A 25,845-nucleotide genomic window follows, 5' to 3' on the forward strand; every position below is an offset into this window, starting at 1 on the left:
AATATAATAAGTTAATTTACAGTCTATTATGATCCTAGAAATGATAACCTGAAAAGAAGCTTTTAATAAATATTTTTCGATGGGCTTGAATTAATCGAACCCCCCGGGGCAGATCGAAGTTTTACTTTCCGTGAGCGATTTGCCGACACGTGAAATGCAAATCCTGTCTGCAGTGTGGCCTTTCTGCGCTTATTTATTTGCCATTATTTAGGTTTATGGATCCAAAACAAGCACTCAACAAGATGCTCTTTATTCGACTCCATCACACACTGAACACTGAGACGACTCATTTCCAGGACGAGACATGACACCAAGAACACCGACATCCCGCTGATCAGAGAGACAGGAGGCCTGTTGTTTCGTCCTCCGAGACCTGGGATGAGGTCAGTTTATAGTCTGAGTCCAGGACAAAACGATGTGGAACGTGCACATGGGAAATAAGCAGAGGTCCTTAAAGGAGCTGCTGAGCCAAAGGAACGTCGGCTCAGAAAGATACAGCAGGTAATGTACGAGAAGGTGGGCGTGAGAAAAATGGAGGGGTCTGTGATGGAAAAAGACGTCGTATGGAATGTTAGGAGGTGGTCGATGTGCAAAATGGCAGACGGTTCCATGCTGAGATCACACTCACGCACACGGGAAACAGAGGGAGGTTTCTTTTTCAGAGGTGCAGAAAATACTGCTATAGGGAGAAGCAAATAATGAAGGTAATAACGAGAAGGGGGGAAAAAAAAGAAAAACTGCGATGAGGCATCAGGGCTGCGTTCGTCTCCTGCTGTGTTTCGCTCGCCGTGGTTTCAGGATGACGTATCTGCTATAACTGGTGTACTGCTCAGACAGGAAAGGAACGAAGAAGGCCCGGTAGAACCTTGATGACCTACAAAGGAAGAGAGATAGACTTTTTTTTTTTCACATTTTTGTTCATTTTTTCACATTTTCATGATGAAGTAATTCATGTCTTTAATGTGGGACTAAGGCGCCCCCTGTAGGACGAGTGCATTCAATACAGGTACCAGCAACAAACCACTGCATTACCGGCTTATAAAAAGGTACAAGTCTAATCTAACACACCGGCATGATAATGAGGTTACGTACAAAACGTCTACAAACGTTAGCACTCAAACAGAAATCTGGCAAAAACCAAAAACAAACAAAAAAAGTTTTAACTAGATCGTAGTATGGCTAATTTCGCAAAACTGTTTAAGGCGTTGATTCTCAAACTGGCCACCAGATGTCGCTAGGGGGCCGCAAAAAATTATTTTACCTGTATGTCAGGATTGTCAACATATGTAAACTATGATAAATAAAAAAATTAATAATAATTAAAAAATTGAAAAAAGAATAAAATTTACACAGCACAATATGCTAAGACGTCCGTTGATGTACTAGTGCACAGAACGGTTAGCCATAAACATGCTGATAAATGGTGGTGCAGGACATGTATGAGGACAGTGTGACAGCAGGGAAGTGTGCAGTAGGAACTGGTTTAAGGTGGAGGTTGGATTGCATCAAGGATCGTTCCTAAGCCCTTTTGATGGACAAGTTGACGGACGAGGTCAGACAGGAGTCTCTCAAAGCTACTATTTGATATATTTGACAGGGACTTGTATGGAGAGAATTCCACATCATCTAAACCTAATAAAAGATAAAGTTATGCGGTTCTTTTAGACGGCGCCTCTGGTGGCAGTTTTCAGTGTGAACATGGAACAAAATCACAGCTGAATAAATGAATCGTTCAATTTGAATTAAATAAAACAACACGTCCTATAAAACACGTCAATTCTTTGAAATAAAATTAAAAAAAGAAAAGAAAAGCTTACTTTGAAGCATCTAGGAAAGGTTTTTCTGTGACAATGCTCCACTCGTCTTTGTTAGCAGCGTACCGCGGTTCCCGTGGGGTTTCATTGTCTGTGGCCAGGTCCACCAGATAGTGGCAGTGTTTCAAATCCACCTGAAGTAGAGAGAAACATAAGAAACTTCCTATAAACAAATATTTTGAACTAGTGCCTGCTGCAACTCAGTTAAAGTTGATCCCAATTTCAAAGCCACGTTTGGACATATTTTGGACTGAGGCTATGACGATAATGAAAACGAGTAAAGGGTTTTATAAATATCACTTCAGCATTGCACAACTCACATCTGAATCAAAGAGCTGCTTTTTGCTAATATCCTCAATTCAACCAACACAAAGTGGCAAGCTTTTCTTTTCAGGGCACACTCACATATCGAGACGGCTCCTCCAGGTTCTGGTCGTTCATATCCGTCGGGATGAGACGTGTAGCGTCTGGAGCTGAGGCAAAGGGCTTCGGGAGCTGGCCTCTGAACTCCGACTGGACAAACTGGAGCTGCCAACTGGAAGAGAAAAGCAACACAAAAATAGAGAAGTAGAACAATGTTACCAAGGATGGTAATAGTTCACATTACTCAAGCGTCACTAGTCGTACTCACTTGTTAGGCAGGAGGAAGCTGCTGGGGAAACGATGCCACTCCTTACCCACACACACGCTCACCGGTCGGCCCTCGGGCACTGTGTGGATTGACGGTTCTTTGGCGATGCGGTGGAACTCGGGATACAAATCCAGGGGAGCGTGATAACCTGTAAGCCCCCAAACATATACCTCACATCAGCGACACGTCTGCAAACGCTCTGGATGAGGTAAAAGGTAAGGATTTGAGAATCACCATGGAAAAGAGCCACCGAACGGGAGAGAGAGAGCACTCCAAACAGAAGTACGGAGGCGAGAGCCAACCAGTTGGAGGAGATGGTGTAGTGCTCCAAACGATAGCGCTGAAACATGAAGTGGTAGCATTTCTGTAAAGAAAGAAAAAAATATATATAATAATGGGAATAATTCAATTTTTGTGTAATTCTTACATTCTGTAAAGCCGCATCGAGTTTTTAATGGAAAAGTGCTATGGAAATACATTTTAATTAAATTGTGTTTAAAACATAACTGCTTGAATAATTAAACTTTAGGTTAAAAAACTAACTTTTTACCACTAACGAATAGGCGCGTAACGTGTTTTATTTATTTTTTTTATATCGCACTTTATTATTATTAACATTTTTCAACCAATAAAATCTGAACAGTTTATTTTTAAATTATTTCACAAATAAAATGGAATAAATCTCATTAATGAAACACATTTTTCATTACATTGATTAAATTGAGTAATTTGTTAAATAATTTTGACTAAATAAAAAATGTAATAAACGTAAAAATTCAATTAAATTGTTCTGTTCTAATTATTTCAGTATACTTTAACAAATGTCTTGTAATGTATTTTCTCCTTTTTAGAGCTGTAAAGAATCCATAATTCCTACACTGACGTAAAAACGGAAGTGGCAGTAATTTTGCGCAGTCGCAGAACAAACGTGCTACGGATATTTTTTACACAGCGACACTGCGCTAACTCTGGATTCTTATTTATACCCCTGTTGTGTATGTTCTTTTTTTAAATTTTATTAATGATAATGATTTAAAAAAAAAAAAAAAAAACAGTGACACTTAAAGTGCAAGGTAAAGACTAAACAAACTTGTGGTTCGCCACTTAATACGTTCGTGAGGAAACTCAAGTTGTAACCATGTTCCGCACTTATAAAAAGAATTGCATTCGGTACACGTGTGCACCCGAACCAAAAACCCTGTACCAAAACGTGTACCGTTACACCCCGCCGTGTTACCTGGAGCGAGGAAAGAGCCACGGCGCCACACAGGCAGATGAGGGGGTAGATGGGAAACAGAAAACGCTCCTCCTTGTGGGGACGTGTGAAGAAAATCAGCATCCACAGGTACATGGGGGACAGGGTGAGCCAGTAGGGACGTCCGAGGTTCTGCACTGCAGCACACGTGTACATTCAAGACACAGTCAAACTGACATGGACAGCGCAGGGTACTTCTTTATCACACACACACACACACACACACACACACACACACACACACACACACACACACACACACACACACACACACACACACACACACAGCTTTACTCACCGTTGAACCGCTGAAGCAGACCCTCCATGAGAGCGGTGAGAGGAAGGGAGAACAAAGCCAGCACAAACACAATGTTGAAGTTGAGGAACCCGTTCACAAAATAGTAGTGCCAAGGCTCCGTACCTGGAAATAAGGAACCCATAGCGAACTCAAAATTCTAGTTTATCTTGTATTTCTTTGGAAATTCATATTCAATACAACAAAGTGGAGAAAATTAAAATGTATTATGGAATATTTCAGACCAGGGAATGTTCTCTCATACTCCATCGTACATACTGTACACTAGAGCAGCTCACGTAAAAATTTAATTTAAACCTTGAAAGCATATCTGTTAAGAACACCAATGGTCTAAGTGTGTCCAGTTGTCCGGAGGTTCAACAGTAAACGGACGATTGAACTACATAGGCTAGACCAGGGGGCCCCAAAATATGGCATAGGACCCTCTGAACAATGCCATATTTAGAAATGTTAATTTTAAAGATATGTTTAATTCATATCATATCTGTGTTTAATAATAAAGGTTGGCTTTTAGACTAAAATTAAAAATAAAATCTATACAGTTTTTCCGGGTTCCACTGTCATTACAAGGGCGGTGAAAATAAACAGGGATTATAACAAAATCGCTCACCGTAAAGATCCGGCCCGTGAGGAGTGAAGACATTGTAGAGTAAGATATTAAGAGGTGCGACTGCCAGCTTGCCGTAGTAAAAACTGTCCACCACCACAACCGGGACCTAAAATAAAACAGTAAGGCTTCCATTAAAATCTCAAAAAACAACAAAAAAAAGATTTGGGTTGCTCGTGTTACAGTTAGAGAGCGTTAATGTCTTTACCAGAAAGAGAACAAGAGCCACTAGTGTCCATGTGATGAAACTTTTCCATTTCTTCTTCACCAAGAGGAGATCGAACGCGATGGGAAAGCTGTAAAAACACACGACTGGTATAACACACAAGTATAGTTTTATTGGTGCCAGGACAGTATTATAACAAGATTAAACATGCGCCCTTTTGCTTTATTCAGCCTCAGGATTTGCGAATAGAAAAGATTCATATGAAACACTTTTAGGTTTGACAGGTTTTACATGGAATCATGATTTGAGCTCATCTAAAGTGTCACTTAAAAAAAAAACATAAAAAAAAACAAAAAAACAGGTGTTTTGCTTTCACAAGAGTCGGAGAAATACTGTCTGGATTCGGATGATATCCGATTTCCCCACATCTCCGAGTGTTCCATTTGCCCATTTGACTCCCTTAATTGTGCGTCTTTTGTGCCAGGATATAAACTGCTACTCACCCGAGCAAAGCGCTGAACGGCCAACCTATAATAGCGCCAGCTGCTATGCCCAGTATGGCCACACTGGGGCGCCCTTGGAACCAGCCAGTCATCGCGACCAAAGTGCTGTACATGCAGAAAGTACTGGGCAGGAAAGCTGGGAATACAAGACAGACACAGACACAGACACAGACACAGACACAGACACTCTGAGTGCATGTTTCAAGCACTAATTGTAGAACATAACTGCTATGAAAGGCACAAATGTACCATAGACCACAATGACATTTCATATTAACGCCATATTTAAAAGCCGCAGTTACATCCAGAGCGTTGGGTAACAGCTGACAGAATTCTAACACCTTAACTTTAAGCATTAGAGAACTCTGACTCCAGATTGACAGACAAGAACACGTTAGAAGATGTAATCGCTTTGTCTCCGCATTGCAGTTAGATACCTAGAGTTCGGTTTTGGAGCAACTACAGCAGACTCTCATTTTATAACCCTGCATACATGCATACCTGCAGAGGAGCAGAACATTCCTGCACTTAGAACCAGGAAGGCCAGCATGAGCCGGGCGACATGAAGGCCAAACTTCTTACACACCGCCCTGCAATCGACACATAAAGGTGTTAATTCCCCACCCACCTCCAATAAATAAATAAATAAATAAATAAATAAATAAATAAATAAATAAAAGCCAAAGCGTCACACTTTTACACTTACTTGTAGAAGTAGAGTTCACACACACAACAGGCGAACGCCAGCACGCAGCGGAGGAAGTAGAATACGAGGACCTGATTATTAAAAAAATGTAGAAAGAAAATTAATGAAAAATATATTATATATTCATATTATATATTCATTTAAACGGAAAAAAACCTATTCGCCCCAAAACAAAGTCTGACATTAAAGACTCACTATTATGAGGTTGAAGTTTAAAAAATAAATAAATAAAATAAAAAAAAAAAGCCTGAAAACTACAACAAATATCAGACCAAAAATAAATAAAAAAAAAAGCCTGAAAACTACAACAAATATCAGACCAAAAATAAATAAAAAAATCAGATGAAATCTAAATGATTGCCTTCTCTATTTCACCTTGTTGGTCTGAAGGATATTGGCATGAAAGTAGGCAGGAAGGGCGTGCAGCCACAGGTAGGCGTAAGAGCGGATGGCGTAGACGGGTGAATATTCCCACGTCTGCATCCCTTTCCCATACAGCAGGTAATGAGTCTGTGAAAGTAGAAGTAAAGTATCAGATTCAGTGTCTGCTGTTTTGAAGAAAGAGCGTGGAGTGGAATGATAAAAGCCTCAGCACACACCGGCTCCCAGTAGTTGAAGGTCTCGTCGCAGTCGGAGATGTTGCTGAGCAGAGCGGCGCAGAAGCGGGCTGACACCAGGCACTTGAACGCGGTGGAGCCCTCAGGAGCCCAAACCTGGCCTGCCTTACTGGAGGACCTGAAACAAGGATCAGAAGAAATTACAAACACGCCCGTGGAGAGCGGAAAAGCAGCTCAAAACACACCTCAGACCTTGATGTGGAGATTCAATATCAAAATACTACAGACAAGACACTGATGCTACCACAGATACAGACTGGACATCTGAAGGCAATGACCAGAGAATAATTTTTAATCCAATCCAAGAAAATTGATTTCCTGGGAAATAAGTTGAATGAATGGATAAATAGATAACTGGGGGGAAAAAAAATGACTGAACGAATGAATAAATGACAGACTGAATAAACACTTAGATGGATGACTACATTCATGAATGACTGAATAAATGGATGAATGGATTGATTGATGACTGACAATGAATAATTGAATGACAACTAACGGTTTGGACAGATGAATGGATGAATAAATGGGTGACTGAAGAAATGAATGGATGGATTACTAAATGAATGACAATTAATGATGGATTAATGAGTGACAATGAACAAATGAGTGAATGAGTAAATGAATGAATGAATGTCAATGTATGGATAGATGACTGGATGAATGAATGGGTGACTGAATAGATAGATTTGTGGATGGATGGATGGATGGATGGATGGATGGATGGATGGATGGATGAACTGTTCTCATTACACTTCGCAGTCAGACAGTTAGCATATCTAATCGCCTGGGTGAAGATCAAATTCACGCCTGTAATGTGGTTTTCTGTGCGGCTTTGTGTCACTGCGCCCCGGTGCTCCTCTCAGGATCAGTGTAAACAGAGGCGCTGCACTTTGGACTCACTCATTTCTGGACTCGGCGGGTTTACTCGTGCTCTCCTCGGCGCTTTTCTCCTCTTTTGCCGCCCGGGGTTCGCCGACGGCCGGACTGCTGGCGGTAGCGCTGGCGTCCTGTTTGCTTCCCCGCCTGCTACGCTGCCGGAGTCCCTTGGTCGCCATGTTTTTTCCTGGCACGTCATCACGGAGGCGTTCAGGAAATCACACCTTCCGGTTGAGCGACATTTCTAAAACGTAGAACGGCACGGGGAGGGCATATTAATATTCATGAGGAAACAGCTTACTGATTGGTTCGCTTTATGAAGGCGGGGACTGCTCGCTGATTGGCAAGTTATAAAAAACTTGAAGGGTCTAATTAATATGCAGGAGAAAACCAAAATCCCTGATAGGCTTCTTATAGGAAAGCGGACAATGTCTAATTAATATTCATAAAGAAACCGCTTTCAGATTGGCTACAATGCCCCCCCCCGCCCATTACAAGTAAGACATAAAATTGACTTAGTGGGTCCCTAAGATTATTTTATCCAAAAATATCTGAATTACACAATAACTGTGGACCCCATAAGACTTAACTCAATTCGAGCACTGATTGGTTTAGATATAAAGAAGCAGGAAATGTCCAATGAATATTCTTGCGAAAACCAATACTTGATTGGCTTGTTATAGAAAGCAGACGATCTCTAAATAATGTTCATAAAGAAACCACTTTTTGACTGGCTAGTTACAGAAAAGCAGGAAATATATTATGAAATTAATATTTTGAGAAAATCAATACCTGATTAGAAAAGCAGCCGATGTATAATTAATATTCATAAAGAAACCATTTGCTGATTCGCTAGATATTGGAAGGCAGGCAAGATCTAATTAATATTCATAAGGAAACCAATACCCTTTTGCCTTGGTTGAGATCAGAACTTTTTTTAGTGGTTATATGGTTATATAATGTTATGGTTATATAATGGTTATATAATGTTTTGATATTGTTGTTGTTTAAGTAGTAAGAAAAAATCTTTTAAAAAGGAAAACTTTCTATAAAACTTAAAAATAATGAACATTTTATAGAATGTTCTGTTTATCTACTGAGTTTTGAATGATATTTTTCTAATTTTGTAACTATTACTCATGAGGAGAGCTGGATTAGATGTTGGGGCCACTACCATTGATTGCCCACCTATTATATGCACCAGCCCACCCTAATATTATTTCCTAGAACCAGCCCTGATCAAACCATGCCTTCCAGAATGTGTTTGTATGTTGTAACGTTAATGTTTCCCTTTCATTGAACTAAGGGGTGGAAACCAAAACCTAAACAACACTGCATTATTAACATACTCTCTTGAAGCTCTGGCATCCATGTACATATGTAGGATGTTTTAGATCTTTGAAACTAACAAACTGTTACATAATCTGGTTATACAGTTACGAGTGCTTATCTTTGGCAAAAAAGTCAAAAGAGTTCAAAAGAGTTCATCAACTTCTAATATAGTGTATTAGTAGGACTTCATATCCATTAGACAGATAGTATGAGCAGGTGGAAATGCATTGTGGATAATGTGGGAAACTATTAAACAAAGTAAAATGACGTTGATACAGGGTATTGTGTTGCTTTGGTTCTTCTTTACCTTAAGCGAAATTTTATAATTTTTTAAATATAAATATATACTGATAAAGAAATGCTTCTCATTCTTTGAGGAAACAGTTGGAATCCAGGGTTTTTTGTTTTTCAGAGATTTGATGTTTACATATGCAACAGGACCTTTATTAGAAGCACTTGCCCCGATTGCCCCATAACTGGGGCAATTAGGATGTCTAATCTGGATGGCTATTACTTCCCTGAGTTAATGAAGCTAAAACCTTTTATTTATTTATTTTGCTCCTCTTCATTCCATTGATTCGGAGAGCAATCTTGGCTACCTGGGGAAATCTATTCCTAAACTGAAAAAACTATTTCTAGTGCATGGGACTTGTTATTTATGTCTGGGAGTGGTGCAATCAAGTTTGATCCTACTAAAACAACCCCTGGAATGCTTTGGCACCCATTTGCTGATGTTTTCCACTACCATTCCACTCCAACTAACCTTAATCCTGTTACCCAATATCTTCGAGTTGTTCCTTATTCACACACCGATGTTGCCGGCTCGAGGCTTTGGAACCTGATCCTCAGGTCCACTCTGACTTGGCATGACCATGTCTTTATGGACATTGCTTTGTGGCCCCTAGTTTCAGTGTAGAAGAAACTGTAATGATATATTATACAAAGACATCCTCTGCAAATGTCTGCTTCAAACTTAGGAGCAAGGAAGGACCACATATGGGTATGGTGGCTGTGGGTTCACTAATCTTTTGTATAAGGTTTTAAGGTAGAAATCGTACTATTTATAGATTTAGAAACGTGTATTCTTTACATATTTGACTGACAAGAAATGCTTTTTACAATAAAAATAGGACACAACTACAACTGGAAGTCTTGGCAAGGTGCCATGGTGGTTAACCAAACACTGGTTGATGTGAGGACTTTAATCTGTGTCACCTTTCCAAGAATCACCCTCCAGCAGGTGTGAGCAGATAGAAGCAGTGCGACGGTCAAACATGTTGAGCTCCTGGGTTCTGGCTGTGTTTTGTGTCTGCCTTGTCTTCCTCTTCATCTGGATTCAGAAGCCTAAAAACTTCCCTCCTGGACCCTGGCCCATCCCTATATTCGGCAACCTGTTTCAACTCAACATCAACAATCCTCTGAAAGATTTGGAGAGGGTATAGTACGATACAGACTTGTCTCAGGACACATACTATTGTTCTGTTCTAGACAGTGGTATCGCAATAAAACAAACTAACAAGCGCTAGAAAGATAAATGTATAGATGATGTCTGCCAAGCGAATGAGATGTGAAAAATCTGGCAACTTGCAATGATCTGTTATTACCTGCCAATAAGATTTTACAGTAGAAAACTAAATTTGTTTTGTAACTGTTTATTGGTCTCTAGTTAGCTAAGTGCTATGGGAAAGTATACAGCCTGTACTTCGGGAGAAGGCCAGCTGTTGTTCTTACTGGTTTAAAGGCGATAAAAGAAGCTCTGGTGACCAAATCTGCAGACTTTTCCGGACGTCCCGAAAACCTTCTGGTCAGCAATGTCATGGAAAAGAAAGGTGAACTACAGTTTAATTAAGTTCACCTTCATTTGTTCTAATCGGCCATGTGAGGTTCTATTTTCTATTGTTTCTATAACTAGCTGTCTCACTTACAGTATATTAGAAATATAACTCGCTATATTTTTATAAGAAAAATACCTTTGGGTGGTTCCTTCATTCTAGATTTACACTATTTTTGCTATTAACATCATTGTGTTTTAATGTGTATCTGCTAATTATTTAGCTGTTCCAGTCTGACTTATTAATATTATAACAGGTGTTATTATGGCTGATTATGGTCCTGGATGGAAGGAACACCGGCGCTTCGACATCATGACACTGAGAAACTTTGGCATGGGCAAGCAGTCCATGGAGAAAAGAATCCTGGCCGAAATTAAGCACATGGTTGCGCGACTGGAAAAAAGTGTTGGTTAGTTTCCATAGCAGTGTCAGTATTTTGAAATATTCAAGTGATTTCATTTGTATACCTAAAAAAAGAACAAATTTGTCTGGTGGCCAAAATGCCTGTGATGTTTGTCGAGTAATGTCATTTTTCATAATTGCTGAACAGGAAGCACCATGAATCCTCAGACTCTGTTCCATGATGCAGCTTCAAATATCATCTTCCTGGTTTTGATTAGCACTCGTTACGACTATGAGGATCAAACCCTGAAAGAGTACATTCGGCTGATCACGAAACTGTCAAAGATCGCCAATGGACCTTGGGGAATGGTAAGACATCAATAAATCATTATGTCTATAATGTTATTCGTATATTTTCTGATCCAGTAATATATTTTGCTCTATTTTCCCTGCAGATTTATGATATGCTTCCTTTCGTGAGATATCTGCCCCTTCCTTTTAAAAAGGCCTTTACATATTTAAAAATATTAAAGCAAAAGGCAGCAAACATGATAAACCAGCACAAAGAGACCAGAGTGCCAGGCCAGCCACGAGACTTTGTTGACTGCTACCTGGACGAGCTCGATAAGGTGTGTGACATTTTAATTAGTTGTCGCTCCAATCTGAGGATTTACTGTAGATCCTTGTATATTTAAACAACTATCATCTGATGCTTTTCAACAGAAGAATGAAGGCTCTTCTTTTAGTGAGATGCAGCTTGTGATGCATTTGCTTGACCTGCATTTCGCTGGAACTGATACCACCTCCAACACCCTCCTCACAGCTTTCCTCTATCTCATCACACATCCAGATATTCAAGGTCTGATCTATATATTAGCCACAGCACCGTCCAGGGCGGGTTCTAGCATTTGTGGTACCCTAGACAATATTCCTATCGTCCTCCACATCAAAGAAATCATTCGCAACCTTCCGTAAAGTTAAACACATTTATTAATCATTGCAAAATTGCCTGAAATACAAGTATGTAAACATATACTGTATATTAAATTGAGCAAAAAGAACAGGTCAATAATTTATATAGGCAAGGGCAGCGGCACAGCAGGGGGCACCAGTCCAAGCTGGTTGCACTTAGATGACCGCCTTGTTTGCCTATGCAAAGAAACCATGCTGGCACTGCCTATGCATTGGATACATTCTGCAAAAAGATAGGTGTCATGCCGATTTGTTCAATGTTTCCAGAGAAATGCCAGCAGGAGATTGACGAGGTTCTGGAGGGGAAAGATCATGCGTCATTTGAAGATAGACACAACATGCCCTACACACAGGCTGTGATCCATGAGTCTCAACGCATCGCCAACACCGTCCCTCTGAGCGTGTTTCACTCTACCACAAGAGATACTGAACTGATGGGCTACAGAATTCCGGCGGTGATTATTACATTTCATTTCAAAGCATTCACTTGTTTTTGTGTGTGTGTGTGTTGCTTATTGTTCGCCACATTCTAGGGCACTCTGATCATCCCCAACCTCTCGTCGTTGCTGAGTGAAGAAGGCCAGTGGAAGTTTCCTCATGAATTTAACCCATCAAACTTCCTGAGTGAACAGGGCCAATTTAAAAAGCCTGAGGCCTTTATGCCCTTTTCTGCTGGTGAGTATCTATAATAGGTTTCTTTCAAATTCTGGCAAAAGACAGATTTTTTATAAGATAACATGTAAAAAAAATCTGTACTTTGTGCATGCATGTAGGTCCTCGCACATGTCTCGGTGAAGGTCTGGCTCGCATGGAACTCTTCCTGGTCTTGGTCACTCTGTTGCGTCGCTTTCAGTTCACTTGGCCTGAAGATGCAGGAGCACCAAACTTCACTCCTGTATTTGGAATTACACTTACGCCCAAACCTTACAAGATGGGAGTCAAGCTGAGACATCCGACTGAAGAAAAGCACAACTAGTCAAGAAATATCTGTATACTGACCACAGTATATTTTCAAAAATGTATTATTATTTCATAATAAACAACACTTAAAATAAAAACCCGTTATCCTCGCTCTCATTTGTCTTCCTTTGCTCAATGCAATTTTCAACATTCAATTATTATTCTTTACAATGTTTCTTCTTACATAACAATCCTGTTCTTCCTCTGCACCATAATCACTAGTTTGACTCCTGATAACGCTAAAGGGGTCCAAAACACGGTACTCTTCATATGTAATTCTTTCTTAGAACCATGGGTGGCGCTGCTGCGCTTTATTCCTCGAAAAGCTCAAATCTGTGTGTGTGTGGGGAACGTTTAGAAGGAAATGTATAATTCAGTCAGAATTTGATCTTGATTTCTGCACTCCATCTCTGCAACAGGAACAAACTTGACCATGTGACACAAAATTGTATTCAGCAGCATGTTTATTACAAACAATCATAAATAAAATCCAATCCCCCCAATCATGTCTTCTTGGAGAGAAATCAAAGGTACCCATATAGCAAAGAAAAAATGAATGTAGCCTTATCAAGATTGGTTGTATCACAGCTGCCATAGTCGGAAATGCCCCAAAACCCCCTGATCTGAAAACTTGGATTGGTAGGATAATTAAAACTGCGTCATATGAGAGAGAACATGTTGAGGAGCATGCTGAGAGAGAAATAAAACAAAGAAAAAACCACAATCATTTTTTGGATGATGAGACTTTCTGCTTAACTGCCTGACCGTTTCATTCCCACGTCCTCTTGTCATGTTTTGTTCCATTGATAGTGATCAATAAAAAGTCACAAGATCATGCAGCATCCTCATCAAGATCTTCTAAGAACCAGCACAAAATATAAATAAATTACAGGTTCGACCGGGAAGATTTCCATGTTTGCATCATTAAGTCAAGTGCAGAATATTACCGGCTTGGAGTTGTTTTGTGAAACCGTATTACATCAAAGGAGTCTATTTTTTAATCCTGGGTGTGGATTTGACTGTGAAAACTTCCATTGTTATGTACAACCTTTTGTGTAACAGAACACGTGTACCTATGAAGGTGTGCGTCATCTGGTTATTTAGTATTCGGGTGGTAACTAAATAACAAACATCATGGAGGCTGGTATTAAGTATTTCATTAAGTGTATCTTATTTGAGTTAGATTACCCGTACATGATCTCTGGAATAAAAATAACAGAAAGGGTGATGACCCCTGGGATGTAAGTGGTATTGGTATGACTCCCCTCGTGTTGACTTCAGACTGAAGTATTTGTGTGATGTCCTTGTTTTCCTTGAGTTTTTACCGGAGGGTGATGTTCAAGCGTAAAGGCAGCAGTGTGCGCAGCTGGTTTTGCAAGACCAGGACTTGGGTGCGGGACAGGGCACGATCTGGCGACTGGTACGCCAACCGGTAGCACAGACTGGCGTGTCCCATGTGAGGGTGGCGGAACCTGTCTACCAGCTTTATGTCTTTTACCGCGCCGCATGTGGCGATGCGGACTGCCCCGTGAAATTCGAGTTCGTCGAATTCGTCCGGCTCCATCCAGAAGCTCACGTCATGGGTGTAACTCGGGGGGTAAAGCGAGAACGGCCGAAACAGGGCGGGCACCTGGATACCGGGTTCAAACCTTGCCAGGAAACGCGGGTCCGGCGTCCACTGCAGGCGCCAGTCAGGAATCGAGAAGACCAGGGTTGCTAGATGGTCCAGATTTAGCAGCAAAGTCAAAATGGAGCTTTGACCAAGCGGGAGTTTTGGTTGATGGACGGGGGCGCAAGTTATTTGGCCAAAATTGTGGCGTTCCCGAGACCTGAGCAACACTCGACACTCCTCAGCTAGCTCCTTCTTCTCGAAGGAAACTTCGTAATGAGAAAGCAGAGCTTCCAGATAATTCTGCAGGCTCTGGACAGGCTGGGATTCGGTTGGTAAAACAGCGACGAGGAGAAGCTGGTGGAAAGCAGGGGAGCGGGTTGGACAGATTGGAACTCTTTGAAAAACCAACCCACTCAGTGTATAAATGGTTCCAGGGCTAAAATCCTCACGTTGAACAATTTCCTCTGCATGCATTAACATAGATGGACGCAGCATATAACTAATGCTGGAGAACTGATGCTCCTCCACTGTCTCGCGATCCTTCTCGTTTGCTCCACCTTGGTCAAGGGGATGGGTCTCAATGGGCTTGATCCTGTAGATTTCAGAGGGGCTCAGGTTTGAGCCGCAAGCCTGAAGTTTGTCTTGGGAGTAGCTGAGCAACTCGGGAAAGTTGCCGCTCACTGAACACATGGGCCATGAGGATTTGATCTCTCTGAGCAACTGCTCCTGGACAAGTTTCACAGGATGGCGTGACTGTCGACCAAGAAAATCCCTGACATAAAGAGGAAGGATTGACAACGTGACATGCTCGTTAAAGTCCAGTCATTTCAGGGCATTCTGGATTACCAGCAGGGGGAACTCAAGGTGGCTATACTTAATCTTTAAGATGACAACACCTCCCTATGGGGCCTATATAGAGACCAGTGATTGATTAAGATGACTGAGCAAAAGTCAGATTTATAAGGAAAAAACTCTCTTCACTTCCTCTACACTATGGCCATGTGTCCAGGGTTAAAACTTTTGACTTAATAGTGCTGGTCAAATTTATACATTTAGGTATTCCCTCTGCCAGGCAATAGATTTTAGACAGCAACCTTCATGTGATTATACACTTCCTTGTACCACACTGGTTAGGAATTATAATTACTGGCGAATTTCTGTTACACCAATCAGGCATAACATTATGACCACCTGCCAAATATTGTGTTGGTCCCCCTTTTGCTGCTAAAACAGTCCTGAACCCATCAAGCATAATCAGCATTAACTGAACTTCAGAAACATGAGCTACAGGAGTTTGTCTGTTGGACTGGACCACACGGATCAGCCTTCGCTCCTCACGTGCATCAGTGAGCCTCGGCCGTTTACCACTGTTCCTTCCTTGGAGAACTTTTAAGAGATACTGACCACTGCAGACTGGGAGCATCCCACAAGAGCTGCAGTTTTGGAGATGCTCTGACCCAGACGTCTAGCCATCACATGACCATGTCTGGTCAAACTCACTCAAATCCTTGCATTTGCCCATTTTGTCTGCCTCCAACACGCCAAATTTGGGACAAAATGTTCACTTGCTGAGTAATAAATATATCCACCTACTAGCAGGTGCCATGATGAAGAGATGATCAGTGTTATTCACCTCATCCGTCATAATGTTATAATGTCATAATGTTATGCCTGGTCAGTGTACTATTATATATATTATATATATTTCTATATAACAGGTAAAAATACCTAAATTTTGGCTGAACAGAATATACAGTATGCAATATCGCTTTGCAAAATTGGAAAAGCAGTCTAGGAATTCCCAGGACATGCTGGAATCATGGAACTAGTGGCACATTTTACCTGTGAACATTTTCAAAACCCCTCACCTGTTCACATATTCGCTTAACTCCTGAGGAAGCTCGAAGCTGACCGTCTCCTTCCCGATCGTGGCCTGCATTTTGAGTTTCTCAGGCATGGTGTATGGCAGGCTTCGGGTGAAAACGTGATTCAGTCCGCCTTCCACGTGAAAACCTTTATCCTGACTCCTACAAAGGAATTGAAATGAGCTTTATTTGCAATTATTAAATGTGAATATATGTGTCAATACACGCCTTCCATTTTTTTTTTTATGATGAATATGAAAGGAGAGTGCATCAAAAACAAACCGCGATGAATGCTGGCTATAATTCTGTATAAAACCTCAAACCCTATTGTTGTGCTTCGGGGGTTTTGCTGCCGAAAGCAGGTGTGTGTACACAGGTGGACGTGTATGTATGACATACCGCTTACCTGTAACCCGTGCTTTTGTAACCTTGATATCGGTCTCGATCGAAAGGACGGATCTCGCTGAGAACCAGGCCGGCCTCGGCTGCCATGGCGACCGCTTGCCAACTGTTGTGCCATTCTCTCATCGGGCTGTCACATGGTGTGCCTCCTTGGCCGTTGCATAAAGCCACGTGCACTTCTCCGTCGGCCTTGAGCACTTCAGCGCAGCTTGAGGGGGGGGAATTATCACAAGCAGTGTGTTGAAGATCCTTAGCGGTTATGTAACCCTCAGAGTCTTACATCAGTTCTGAACGAAAAAAGGGAAGGAAAGAAAAGAAGTCTCACCTCAGGAAGAATTTGGTCAGGAGAGCGCGGTTCTTCTTGACGCCGCTTTTCCGCCCGCAGTGAGGAAAGTTGAAAATGATACGGTCGTAGGCACGCCGCCGGATGACCTCGTGCTCGTGCAGGCTGGTGCAGTCGACCTCGAAAAGCACTGTACAGCCTAAAAAACACACACACACACACACTTAATAATCTGTATCTGCTAATCTGTGGGTATTGAGGTTCCATAGCAACCATCTCAAAAAATGTTCATAGCAACACTTCAAAGGACACAGGGGTTATTAAAATATCCACAAAAGGGATTTACGTCATTTATAACACCATCATTACTTTAAAACATTTACATGAATATTTGGACTTTGTGCTCTATGTTGAGTTCGGTTTCACTAATCATAAACATTTGCATAAAGCATCAGAATTTGTTCATGGCCATGTTGAAGCTGAAGGTCTCACCTCGGTCTCGGAGGTGCTGGATGTTGTGGGCTGCGTGTTCCTGGGCCACAGCTTGCTGCTCGGTTTGTAAGCAGGAGGCGATGATGCTGTGAACATCACCAGATTCACACACAGCCACCGAGAACGAGAAGTTTCCTTCTCCAACCAAGAGCACTTCCATTTCCTTTAGTGCCCTGCTGTCAGAGTGCACGTCTCCACCACGAACTCACAAACATCCTCCCTTCTGTTTTATTTATCTGTCTTTTCTAGGAGAGAGAGAGAGAGAGAGAGAGAGAGAGAGAGAGAGAGAGAGATCATAATAAAAAAAAACTGGTGAAATACAATTCAGTGAAGTCTATAGAGAAAGAAAAGCGAGAGGGGGATGGAGAGAAGGGGAATTGGAAAGAGAGAGAGGGGAAGATGGAGAGATAGGGAGTAAGGGATGGAGAGAGGGATGCAGAAGGAAATGTAGGAAGAAAGGGGTTGAGACAGATGCAAAGATATGAGAGATGAAGAAAGATAAAGGGATGGAGAGAGGGAGATAAGAGATGGAGAAAGAGAGGAGATTAGAGATGAAAAGAGATAAAGGAATGAAGAGATAGAGAGAGTACGCAGGATGAAAAGAGAAAAGGAGAGATGAACAGTTAGAGAGAGAGGAGAGAAAGTGATAGGGAAGTAAGAGAGTAATGGAGAGAAAGAGAGGAATGGAAAGAAAGATGCAGAGGGATAGAGAGAGAGGGGGGGGGGGGATTTCTCGCTGTCTAGTTACCTGAAATTCAACGCGAATTTCTTCTCTTTCGACACGAAAAGGCGCAAATGAGACAAAATAAAAACAACAAATATAAAAAAAACCCGCACCAAATATTTATATCCGGTGAAAGGTCTGGAAAATATTTTATTATTGTTGCTGTTTAAAGACAGTTCTTTTTTTCAGCTCACTTATTCGGGTAAATCCATCTACAGAGTAACTATGAATTTGGTCCGGGTGGAAACCATCACTACTTCTCAGTGAACATACCCCTTGTTGCTCTATTTTTTTTTTTTTTACACTTTTTTCCTTTTCAGCGTGACAATCTACAAAGAAGTAATAAAAACAAACAAAAATAAAATGATAAGGATTGAAATAAATTAATTAAAATTTATAATTTGTAATTTATCACCGTTAGCTACAATATTTCAATGCCAACCTAAGCGTTTCTTTTAATTCGAAATGATTTACTTCGAAATATATGCTTTAGAATGAAAACTATTGGAATTTCTTTTTTCTTTTTTCTTTTAAAGGTGTATAAACTCAGGTGAAAAACATTTGAGAAGCCACAATCAAATGAGTCCGAGTGGAAACCACAAAGTAGTCTCGTCCACGAACAGCGTTAATAATAATAATAATAATAATAATAATAATAATAATAATTATTATTATTATAATTATAATTATAATTAATGCACCAAAATTTCCAAACCAACTTTCTGGTAATTCAGTGGTTTTATAAACATAAAATAACAACAACATAACATAACATAACATAACATAACATAACATAACATAACATAACATAACATAACATAACATAACATAACATAACATCATATAATATAATATAATATAATATAATATAATATAATATAATATAATATAATATAAAAGTAAAGTGTTATAGACACTTCTAGGGTTATTATTAGGAATGATCAGGTATGGAAGAGTATCGTTTTCGCTTACAGGAACAGGGAAGGACACTTGAGCAATGAAACGAAAACGAAAGTACTGACACCCCAAACACACACACACACACACACACACACACACAACCTGGAGAGGAGTCGGCAGGAGCACCAACAGCAGGTCGGTGTCCACATTTTGAGTTTGTTTTTTTATTTTTATTTTTTACATCTTTCCGGATTTTTTTCTTAACTTGTTAGTTTAGATCCGTTCTAATTCATTACGTCCACTTTTGGAAGCTCTGAGGTCCTTTTATTCTCAACTACACTCTTACAAAGAAGCAGTTCTGATGATTATACCTGAATGTCAGGCTTGAAAACGTCAAATGTGCTCCTGTTTTCTCAAATATATGACATGTTTGGTATTACAGAGTCTAATTTGTAGCTGGTTGGTGTATTTTGTACGCCCCAGTGTGAAGTCAGTGTCTTTTGACTTGTTTGGAATGTAGATATGAACCTTGTGTTCATTGTGTCTCAGAAGCAGTTGTGGTTCAAAGTTGTTCTGGATGCAAATAACCACACCACATTTGCTGCTTTCTGACATTGTCTTAATGCGTCTTCATCGAACGATCATTGAAGGACTGGTTAGAAAACTTGCTAAATGGTAGTCATGTCTACTAATTGTGGATTGTAGATCGTAATATCAGGTATAAGCGACATTTATGAGCGACCCCTAATCTACTGTACAAATGAGGCAAGAGACATGAGGCAAGAGACATGATTATTACACTGGTGGTCTCTGCTGCTCAACAATGTTTCTGCTATTTTATTCCCTTCACTACAATGATGTGTAATGTATATACACGTTGATGTACTGTACAAATGATATTAACTTCTCTTACAACTCATTGCAATTTTTTCCTTTTATTTATTTTGGTACAGAAAAAAAGAAATGTCGATTGATTTCTTCGGTTGGGAAGTGGAGTACGATGAGGACCGCCAGCTCAGAGCAGAACAAGAGCCGAAATCCGGCAGGTATTACACCATGTACCACGGCACCACAATCCAATCGGCTCGCAATATCATCCAAAATGGCTTTAAGCAATCCTCGGGTGGGATGTTGGGGCCTGGGGTTTACGTGAGCCGCAACCAGAAGAAGGCCGAACGCTACCCACTGAACTCCACTTATGTAGACCGTGTGGTTCTGAAACTGAGGGTCGATTGTGGAAAAGTCAAGAAAATCGACAAGGACAATCACCCTATGCAGAAGACATGGCACAGCAATGGGTACGACACGGCATGGGTACCACCCAAGTGCGGCATGAAGGCCGTTCCCAGTGGCATGGAGGAGGACTGCGTGTGGGACCCCAAGCGCATCGAAGTGACCGATGTCATGCTGGCGCCCAATGCAACCATTTTAAATGAACTCAAGCAATTGGTTGAACGGAAATCTCCACAAGCCGCTAGCACCAACCCGCAAGTGTGCCAGCTGTGCAAGTGGAAAATAGTTCCAGCGCATAGCGTCCAGACCTGCTGGGGCTGCGGGGAAACCGTCTGCACTTTAATGACCAAACACAAGTGCAGGTACTGGCACAACTGATATATTCGTTTGTTCATTTATTCATCTGCATCATCCCACTCAGGGACTTTGTGGATCAGCAGCACTGATGCATATACACCAGTCCATTAAGAACAATTCCTCCTATTATTTGTGCCACTTTTCCATGACCCCAATGGAATACATGCCATTGATTTGCCATTGTTACAAGGTGAATATTACTACCAAATAAGGGAAGCATACTCATTGGTGACATTTTGCCAAAGAAAAAGGTATGGTCAGAAGAAGAGGGTGGTAGTAGGTGGGGGGTGTCACCTATTTGTGATTCAGCTATCTTGCCTATTAGCTTTATAATGCTCAATGATAATCAATCATTCGTGATTTTTCTCACTCGTTATCCACTGCCTTGTAGCAAAAATGTGCGATTGACGACTTTTTTGCAAATCGCTGTATATCTGTATATTTAATCTTTTTAGTGATGCGGCTTCATTTCTTACTCAGAAATTTGCTTGTATGTAAACAACATGGTCGCATCAAATCTTTCACCCTTTACTATATATTTTGCGCCGGTGTTGGAAAGGTTTAGGCTTTCAGGTTACTTTCTGCCTACATTCTATTCTACATCAAGGCCTCATCATCACACATGCCTACTGTGAAGTTCACGAAATCTTAACATTCATAATTGATTGGGAGAAAATGGCTTCCGCTTTTATTAAATATAATAGCTTAGATATGTATTTTGCTCTATATATTTGGGGTAAACAGGGACGCTTCCCTTTATAGTTAGCAAAATATCTTAACGAATTCATTTCATTCGTTCGTTTCCTGCCACTGTGTGTAAAAGCGACTTTCTAATGGTCACAAATCTGGGGTCGTTTTCGTAAATGTGTCACATGACTTACAAATTATGCAGTCAGGGCTGAGTTTACATGACTTTTTTTGTTTTAGCTCCGCCCACTCGAAATCCCGATTCCTTCGGATCGCAGGACGAAGTTTGCAAGGTTTTGACCGTGAATTGGAAATGAAACCGATTTCTACACACCACGATGTAGCGCATTAAAAAGTCGCGTCATGAATTGACGCTAACAAACAGCTCAAATACTGACATTTTTTTTCTATGGTTTACACCGTAATAGTAACTGCATTACGTACGGCAATAAAAAAAACACAGTCCTCAGCTGTCGATGTTCGACTCTTATGCGACTTTCGCTCCCAATTCTTTCATTATCCTCTGTCGCAATGCCCTACCTACCCCGAATGTTTGCATTTATTTATAACTGCAGTATACAGTGGTGCTTGAAAGTTTGTGAACCCTGTCGAATTTCCTATATTTCCTCATAAACATAATACGTTTTCTATATAGGCGCCTTACATGACAATCAAGGACTTCTTAAAAAAAAGCTTGCCTGTCTGAAGATGTGTTTTCAAATGAGTTGCTGTTTCAAGGGGCAGCGTAGCTAAAAGCTCGAGATCCCATAGTTGCCAAACGCATGCGTGGAAGAACTAGATTGGATGAGGATGTTGATCTAAGAGTTTGAGAAGGACATCATAAAGATCACCACTTTGCTCAATAAAACCTAAGTAAATCAAGAGAGACCAATTTAACAAATATAACAAACTTATACTTGGTGATTAAGAAATAAACGACCCAATATTTCATATCTGTAAGATCTCTAGGTTTAGCAGGTCAACTGAAGGTGAAATTATGTAGTCCACCATAACATTTGTGTTTCATTTGTTTAATCTGTGTCTACTTTAGGACTTTAGGTGGTGAACACTGTGATGTGATGATGTTCTTGGTTATATTTATGCAAAAATTGGGACAATTATTTATAGGGTTTAAAAACTTTTTGTAAATAGGGATCCTAAGTAGTCAGATTTGGATTATGGACACGTTTGTAAAATTTACGATTCTGGCAGCGGAATTGTGATTCGTCTCATTATCTCGTTCTTGCATTTACCTGCCTATAATAATTTTTTTACAAGACACAATACCGAACAATATTTCTACGTATTACTCTTTAAGAGAGTCACAAAAATAAAAAAATTTTAAACTCAGGTTCATTAGAAACTGCACGTACCTCTATAATACCTCTATTGCACATTATTCTTGAAAAAAAGTTGATATCTATGCAATCTTGTTTGTTCTTATATATTGTTTACACAATATGGCTGTAAGACTTGAACTGAAAGGAGGCATAATGGAAGTATTATATTTTCCTACTCCATCTGTCCAGTTTACTGCCATCAAATGCCTTCGCCATGAAATAGTGATAATTGAATAATCGGATATTGACAATCTCGTAATTTAGTTTTTGAAGCTCCTATGTATCGATTGGGTTTTTCTATTCGGGGGTGTTGTTGAAATAAAAGAAATGTTAAACCAATAAAATTGACTCATCTTTTCTTTTTCTTTTTTACTTGCACAAGCAAGAGCTAGTGATGTTATTGTTATTTTAGTGTTGATGTTATTTTATCGCATTTACTAGGAGCACCGGTACTTTGCGCGGTCACGTAGATATCCGATCAGCCAATCAGCACGGTGCATAAAAAACACACCCACAATTATATAGGATGTCTTTGGATAGCATTCCGTAGCATTGAATTTCCACTTTACTCAAATTAGGAGACCAAATCTTTTCCAGCATGAGAATGCGACTGTGCACAAAGACAGCTCCATGAAGATATGCTTTGCATGGGTTGAAAGTGTGTGGAAGATCTCCTGCTTTGAAGCTCCACCTCTACTAAACATGAAGAACCTAAGCGCTGACTGCACTCTTTGGCCTTCTCACCTCACCTACATCAGTACCTGACTTTAGTAACAACCTTGTGGCTGAATGAACCTACACAAATTTGCACTTTGACACTCCAGAATCTAGTGGAACATCTTCCCTAAAGGTTGGGACGTCTTAGGTATGGTTGTTAGTGCCACATACTCTGTTTTTAGCAACTTAGAAAGAAATCACCTCAGAATTGTATACATTTTACAAAGAAATGTGGCGAATAAACCCAGAGAACACTGATGAGTGTGTGAGGAGAAATGGTCAAACTGGATTAACTGCCAGGAAGGCTAGAGTAGGCCAAATAAACACTCTTTACAGTCATGGTGAACAGAAAAGTATCTCAGGGTTCTCTCCTGTCATCCATGGTCAAGAAACTAAAATTATTTTTGTTTTTTACATTTAGCTACATTTTCAACTATATAGTGATGGATATGGCTGACACACAACTTTGAGGTTGTACAAGATTACTTAGGAATAGAGGAAAATTCAGAACGAGCGACACAATGCCATTATTATGCCACTGTCTCGGTTTAATCCGGTGTCAGAAAGTCAAAACACAAACCTTCGACATTATACATTTACAAGAAGTCCATAAACTGGTCCATAATTGGGGTGAATAGTTTCTGTGTCTGGCATTTTGCCAAACCGGGTTGTTAACTCAAGTCAGTTCATTTTCTCCATCGTTCCCGAAAGTTCAGCTGCCCTGCTGCTCCTTGTGCTGTATTATCCCCTTGGCAATGAGGTCCGGGATCTCGACGGCGAGCCAGGGTCCGAGCTGGGAAAAGCAAACGAAAGGTAATGTTGTTTGACAACCTGACAACCAATCGAATCGCTCGAATGAAGCAGTGATACTTACTCCCAACGCCATTAAATGAGCCAATCCGAATTTAGGCACGTTCCTCGCCCAAAGCGGTTTGAAGTGATCCGTCAGGCAGATCTTACCGCCCCTTTAAAAAGAGAAATTAGGTACATTTTCTGAAACATTTTATCTTCATGTAGGAAACACCCAAATAAGAAGCTTAGACATCCAATTATATATACTGAACGAAACTGACCTGTACATCTTCGCCGTCTTGCCGTCTAGCTCTGGGATCGCCACCTCGGGCACTGTGGCTGGATACGTGACTGGAATCTTAAAACGGATCCTGATGTCAGAAACCATCAAAGACAAGGATCTCTACGTGCTGATTAATGTACTCACGTCAAACTCCATGTCGAATTCGTATTTCAGAAGCTCGTGGATGTACCAGCATTTTCCAAACCACCTGCAAAAAAGAGCTGCTTTTATCTGCAAACAAATCGGACCGCTGTCCCAAATCCGAACAATAGTCCCATATGACTCCTTACTACAACTGCTGTAGACCATTTACATTTACGCTATTTGGCAGACGCCCTTATCCAAAGCAACTTACAGTTATCTCAGTTACACATCTTATCAATTGTGGGTAAAGGGCCTTCCTAAAGGGCCCAGCAAGTGGGAGTATGGAGGTGGTGGGATTTGAACCTATGACCTTCCGATCAAAAGTCCAACAAATCTCACTCTTTGAGACGAATCGTTCAAAATGAACAAATAGTTAATGAACGAGTCTTTAATGATTATGATGTCACCAGATTTATGACGTCACCAGTTGTATGCCTTACCTCGTACCCTCTTTGTTGGATTCGAGGCGAAACCAGTCGTTATCTGCTTGTTTGTTGTTTTCCACATACTACAAGAAAAGTAAAACACACAAGGATTCAGGATCCAGTCTTAAGTTACCCGTTATTAAAAGCTAAATGTCTGTTTACAGGGCTGCCAACCAAATCCATCGCTGATCACTACATATGAGCACTACACTGAACTCTTTCTACACACTTCGTAGGGAACTTTAAATGCTATGAAGAGCGGATTGAGACGCAACCCGTGCGGGAACGACACGTATGGGTGACAAGCAGGATCTTTTTGCCCCCTTATTTAAATAAAGACATGTCTTACTTTAATTAGAGACATATACTCCTCTCGCAGTCTTTGCACCCACAGCTCCTTGTCTCTCGGCCCAGAATTGGTTTTTAAAATCGGTATTTGGGAAACTATTTTCCTAGTGGCTTCATCCGCCATGTTGATAACGAGAGAAAAGGAAACCGGAAGTGCTCTATTACGCCTTGCCTAGCTAGCTCCCAATCTTTCGGAAATGACTACATCATAAAACATAAAACCAAATAGTAAACATTGAAACAATTCACCGGGGCACACAAACGCCATAAAATATATACGATTTAAAATATATTTTTTAAGTATTCACT

The 25,845-nt window shown here is 40.6% G+C and overlaps 5 protein-coding genes across 5 annotated transcripts; 2 read left to right on the forward strand and 3 right to left on the reverse strand.

Moving 5' to 3' along the window:
* Nucleotides 1–234: 234 nt before the first annotated feature.
* alg9 (ALG9 alpha-1,2-mannosyltransferase) lies at nt 235–7,738 on the reverse strand. Its single transcript, XM_046839935.1, has 15 exons — nt 7,519–7,738; nt 6,598–6,733; nt 6,374–6,508; nt 5,999–6,069; nt 5,794–5,882; nt 5,293–5,428; nt 4,832–4,919; nt 4,627–4,732; nt 3,999–4,121; nt 3,683–3,837; nt 2,680–2,809; nt 2,446–2,593; nt 2,220–2,349; nt 1,818–1,948; nt 235–874 (listed from the first exon to the last, which is right to left on the reverse strand). Exons 1-15 carry the CDS (start codon nt 7,671–7,673, stop codon nt 751–753), a joined length of 1,857 nt encoding a protein of 618 aa, XP_046695891.1. The 5' UTR covers nt 7,674–7,738; the 3' UTR covers nt 235–750.
* Nucleotides 7,739–10,053: 2,315 nt separating this feature from the next.
* On the forward strand, nt 10,054–13,639 carry LOC124379316 (cytochrome P450 2J6-like). Its single transcript, XM_046839578.1, has 9 exons — nt 10,054–10,262; nt 10,493–10,655; nt 10,915–11,067; nt 11,209–11,369; nt 11,456–11,629; nt 11,724–11,859; nt 12,240–12,427; nt 12,506–12,647; nt 12,746–13,639. Exons 1-9 carry the CDS (start codon nt 10,101–10,103, stop codon nt 12,946–12,948), a joined length of 1,482 nt encoding a protein of 493 aa, XP_046695534.1. The 5' UTR covers nt 10,054–10,100; the 3' UTR covers nt 12,949–13,639.
* On the reverse strand, nt 13,379–18,556 carry fdxacb1 (ferredoxin-fold anticodon binding domain containing 1). Its single transcript, XM_046839577.1, has 6 exons — nt 18,335–18,556; nt 17,587–17,831; nt 17,137–17,293; nt 16,816–17,019; nt 16,413–16,571; nt 13,379–15,316 (listed from the first exon to the last, which is right to left on the reverse strand). The coding sequence occupies exons 2-6, from the start codon at nt 17,744–17,746 to the stop codon at nt 14,254–14,256; spliced, it is 1,743 nt and encodes a 580-aa protein (XP_046695533.1). The 5' UTR covers nt 17,747–17,831; nt 18,335–18,556; the 3' UTR covers nt 13,379–14,253.
* A 714-nt stretch (nt 18,557–19,270) lies between these two features.
* LOC124379448 (grass carp reovirus (GCRV)-induced gene 2p) lies at nt 19,271–23,166 on the forward strand. Its single transcript, XM_046839814.1, has 2 exons — nt 19,271–19,405; nt 20,164–23,166. Exon 2 carries the CDS (start codon nt 20,174–20,176, stop codon nt 20,819–20,821), a length of 648 nt encoding a protein of 215 aa, XP_046695770.1. The 5' UTR covers nt 19,271–19,405; nt 20,164–20,173; the 3' UTR covers nt 20,822–23,166.
* A 905-nt stretch (nt 23,167–24,071) lies between these two features.
* ufc1 (ubiquitin-fold modifier conjugating enzyme 1) lies at nt 24,072–25,812 on the reverse strand. Its single transcript, XM_046839818.1, has 6 exons — nt 25,538–25,812; nt 25,204–25,271; nt 24,764–24,827; nt 24,618–24,694; nt 24,419–24,509; nt 24,072–24,337 (listed from the first exon to the last, which is right to left on the reverse strand). The coding sequence occupies exons 1-6, from the start codon at nt 25,658–25,660 to the stop codon at nt 24,257–24,259; spliced, it is 504 nt and encodes a 167-aa protein (XP_046695774.1). The 5' UTR covers nt 25,661–25,812; the 3' UTR covers nt 24,072–24,256.
* Between the last annotated feature and the right edge of the window lie 33 nt (nt 25,813–25,845).

The sequence above is a fragment of the Silurus meridionalis genome, chromosome 25 (assembly GCF_014805685.1).
Source record: "Silurus meridionalis isolate SWU-2019-XX chromosome 25, ASM1480568v1, whole genome shotgun sequence".
NCBI classification, from domain to species: domain Eukaryota; kingdom Metazoa; phylum Chordata; class Actinopteri; order Siluriformes; family Siluridae; genus Silurus; species Silurus meridionalis.

Bases quoted from the DNA above. Each gene is read 5' to 3' on its own strand.
- alg9 (XM_046839935.1), bottom strand. From the start codon at position 7,673: ATGGCGACCAAGGGACTCCGGCAGCGTAGCAGGCGGGGAAGCAAACAG. The intron at 4,122-4,626 runs GTGAGCGATTTT...CCTTATTTCCAG, and splicing joins TCACGGGCCGGATCTTTACG to GTACGGAGCCTTGGCACTAC. The intron at 2,350-2,445 runs GTGAGTACGACT...TTTCTCTTCCAG, and splicing joins AGCTTCCTCCTGCCTAACAA to TTGGCAGCTCCAGTTTGTCC.
- LOC124379316 (XM_046839578.1), top strand. From the start codon at position 10,101: ATGTTGAGCTCCTGGGTTCTGGCTGTGTTTTGTGTCTGCCTTGTCTTC. The intron at 10,263-10,492 runs GTATAGTACGAT...ATTGGTCTCTAG, and splicing joins CTCTGAAAGATTTGGAGAGG to TTAGCTAAGTGCTATGGGAA. The intron at 11,370-11,455 runs GTAAGACATCAA...TTTTCCCTGCAG, and splicing joins CCAATGGACCTTGGGGAATG to ATTTATGATATGCTTCCTTT.
- fdxacb1 (XM_046839577.1), bottom strand. From the start codon at position 17,746: ATGGAAGTGCTCTTGGTTGGAGAAGGAAACTTCTCGTTCTCGGTGGCT. The intron at 17,294-17,586 runs GTGAGACCTTCA...TGTGTTTTTTAG, and splicing joins CCAGCACCTCCGAGACCGAG to GCTGTACAGTGCTTTTCGAG. The intron at 17,020-17,136 runs GTGAGACTTCTT...CCCCCCCTCAAG, and splicing joins CTGACCAAATTCTTCCTGAG to CTGCGCTGAAGTGCTCAAGG.
- LOC124379448 (XM_046839814.1), top strand. From the start codon at position 20,174: ATGTCGATTGATTTCTTCGGTTGGGAAGTGGAGTACGATGAGGACCGC.
- ufc1 (XM_046839818.1), bottom strand. From the start codon at position 25,660: ATGGCGGATGAAGCCACTAGGAAAATAGTTTCCCAAATACCGATTTTA. The intron at 24,828-25,203 runs GTAAGGCATACA...TCTTTTTTGCAG, and splicing joins TCCAACAAAGAGGGTACGAG to GTGGTTTGGAAAATGCTGGT. The intron at 24,695-24,763 runs GTGAGTACATTA...ATCCGTTTTAAG, and splicing joins AATTCGACATGGAGTTTGAC to ATTCCAGTCACGTATCCAGC.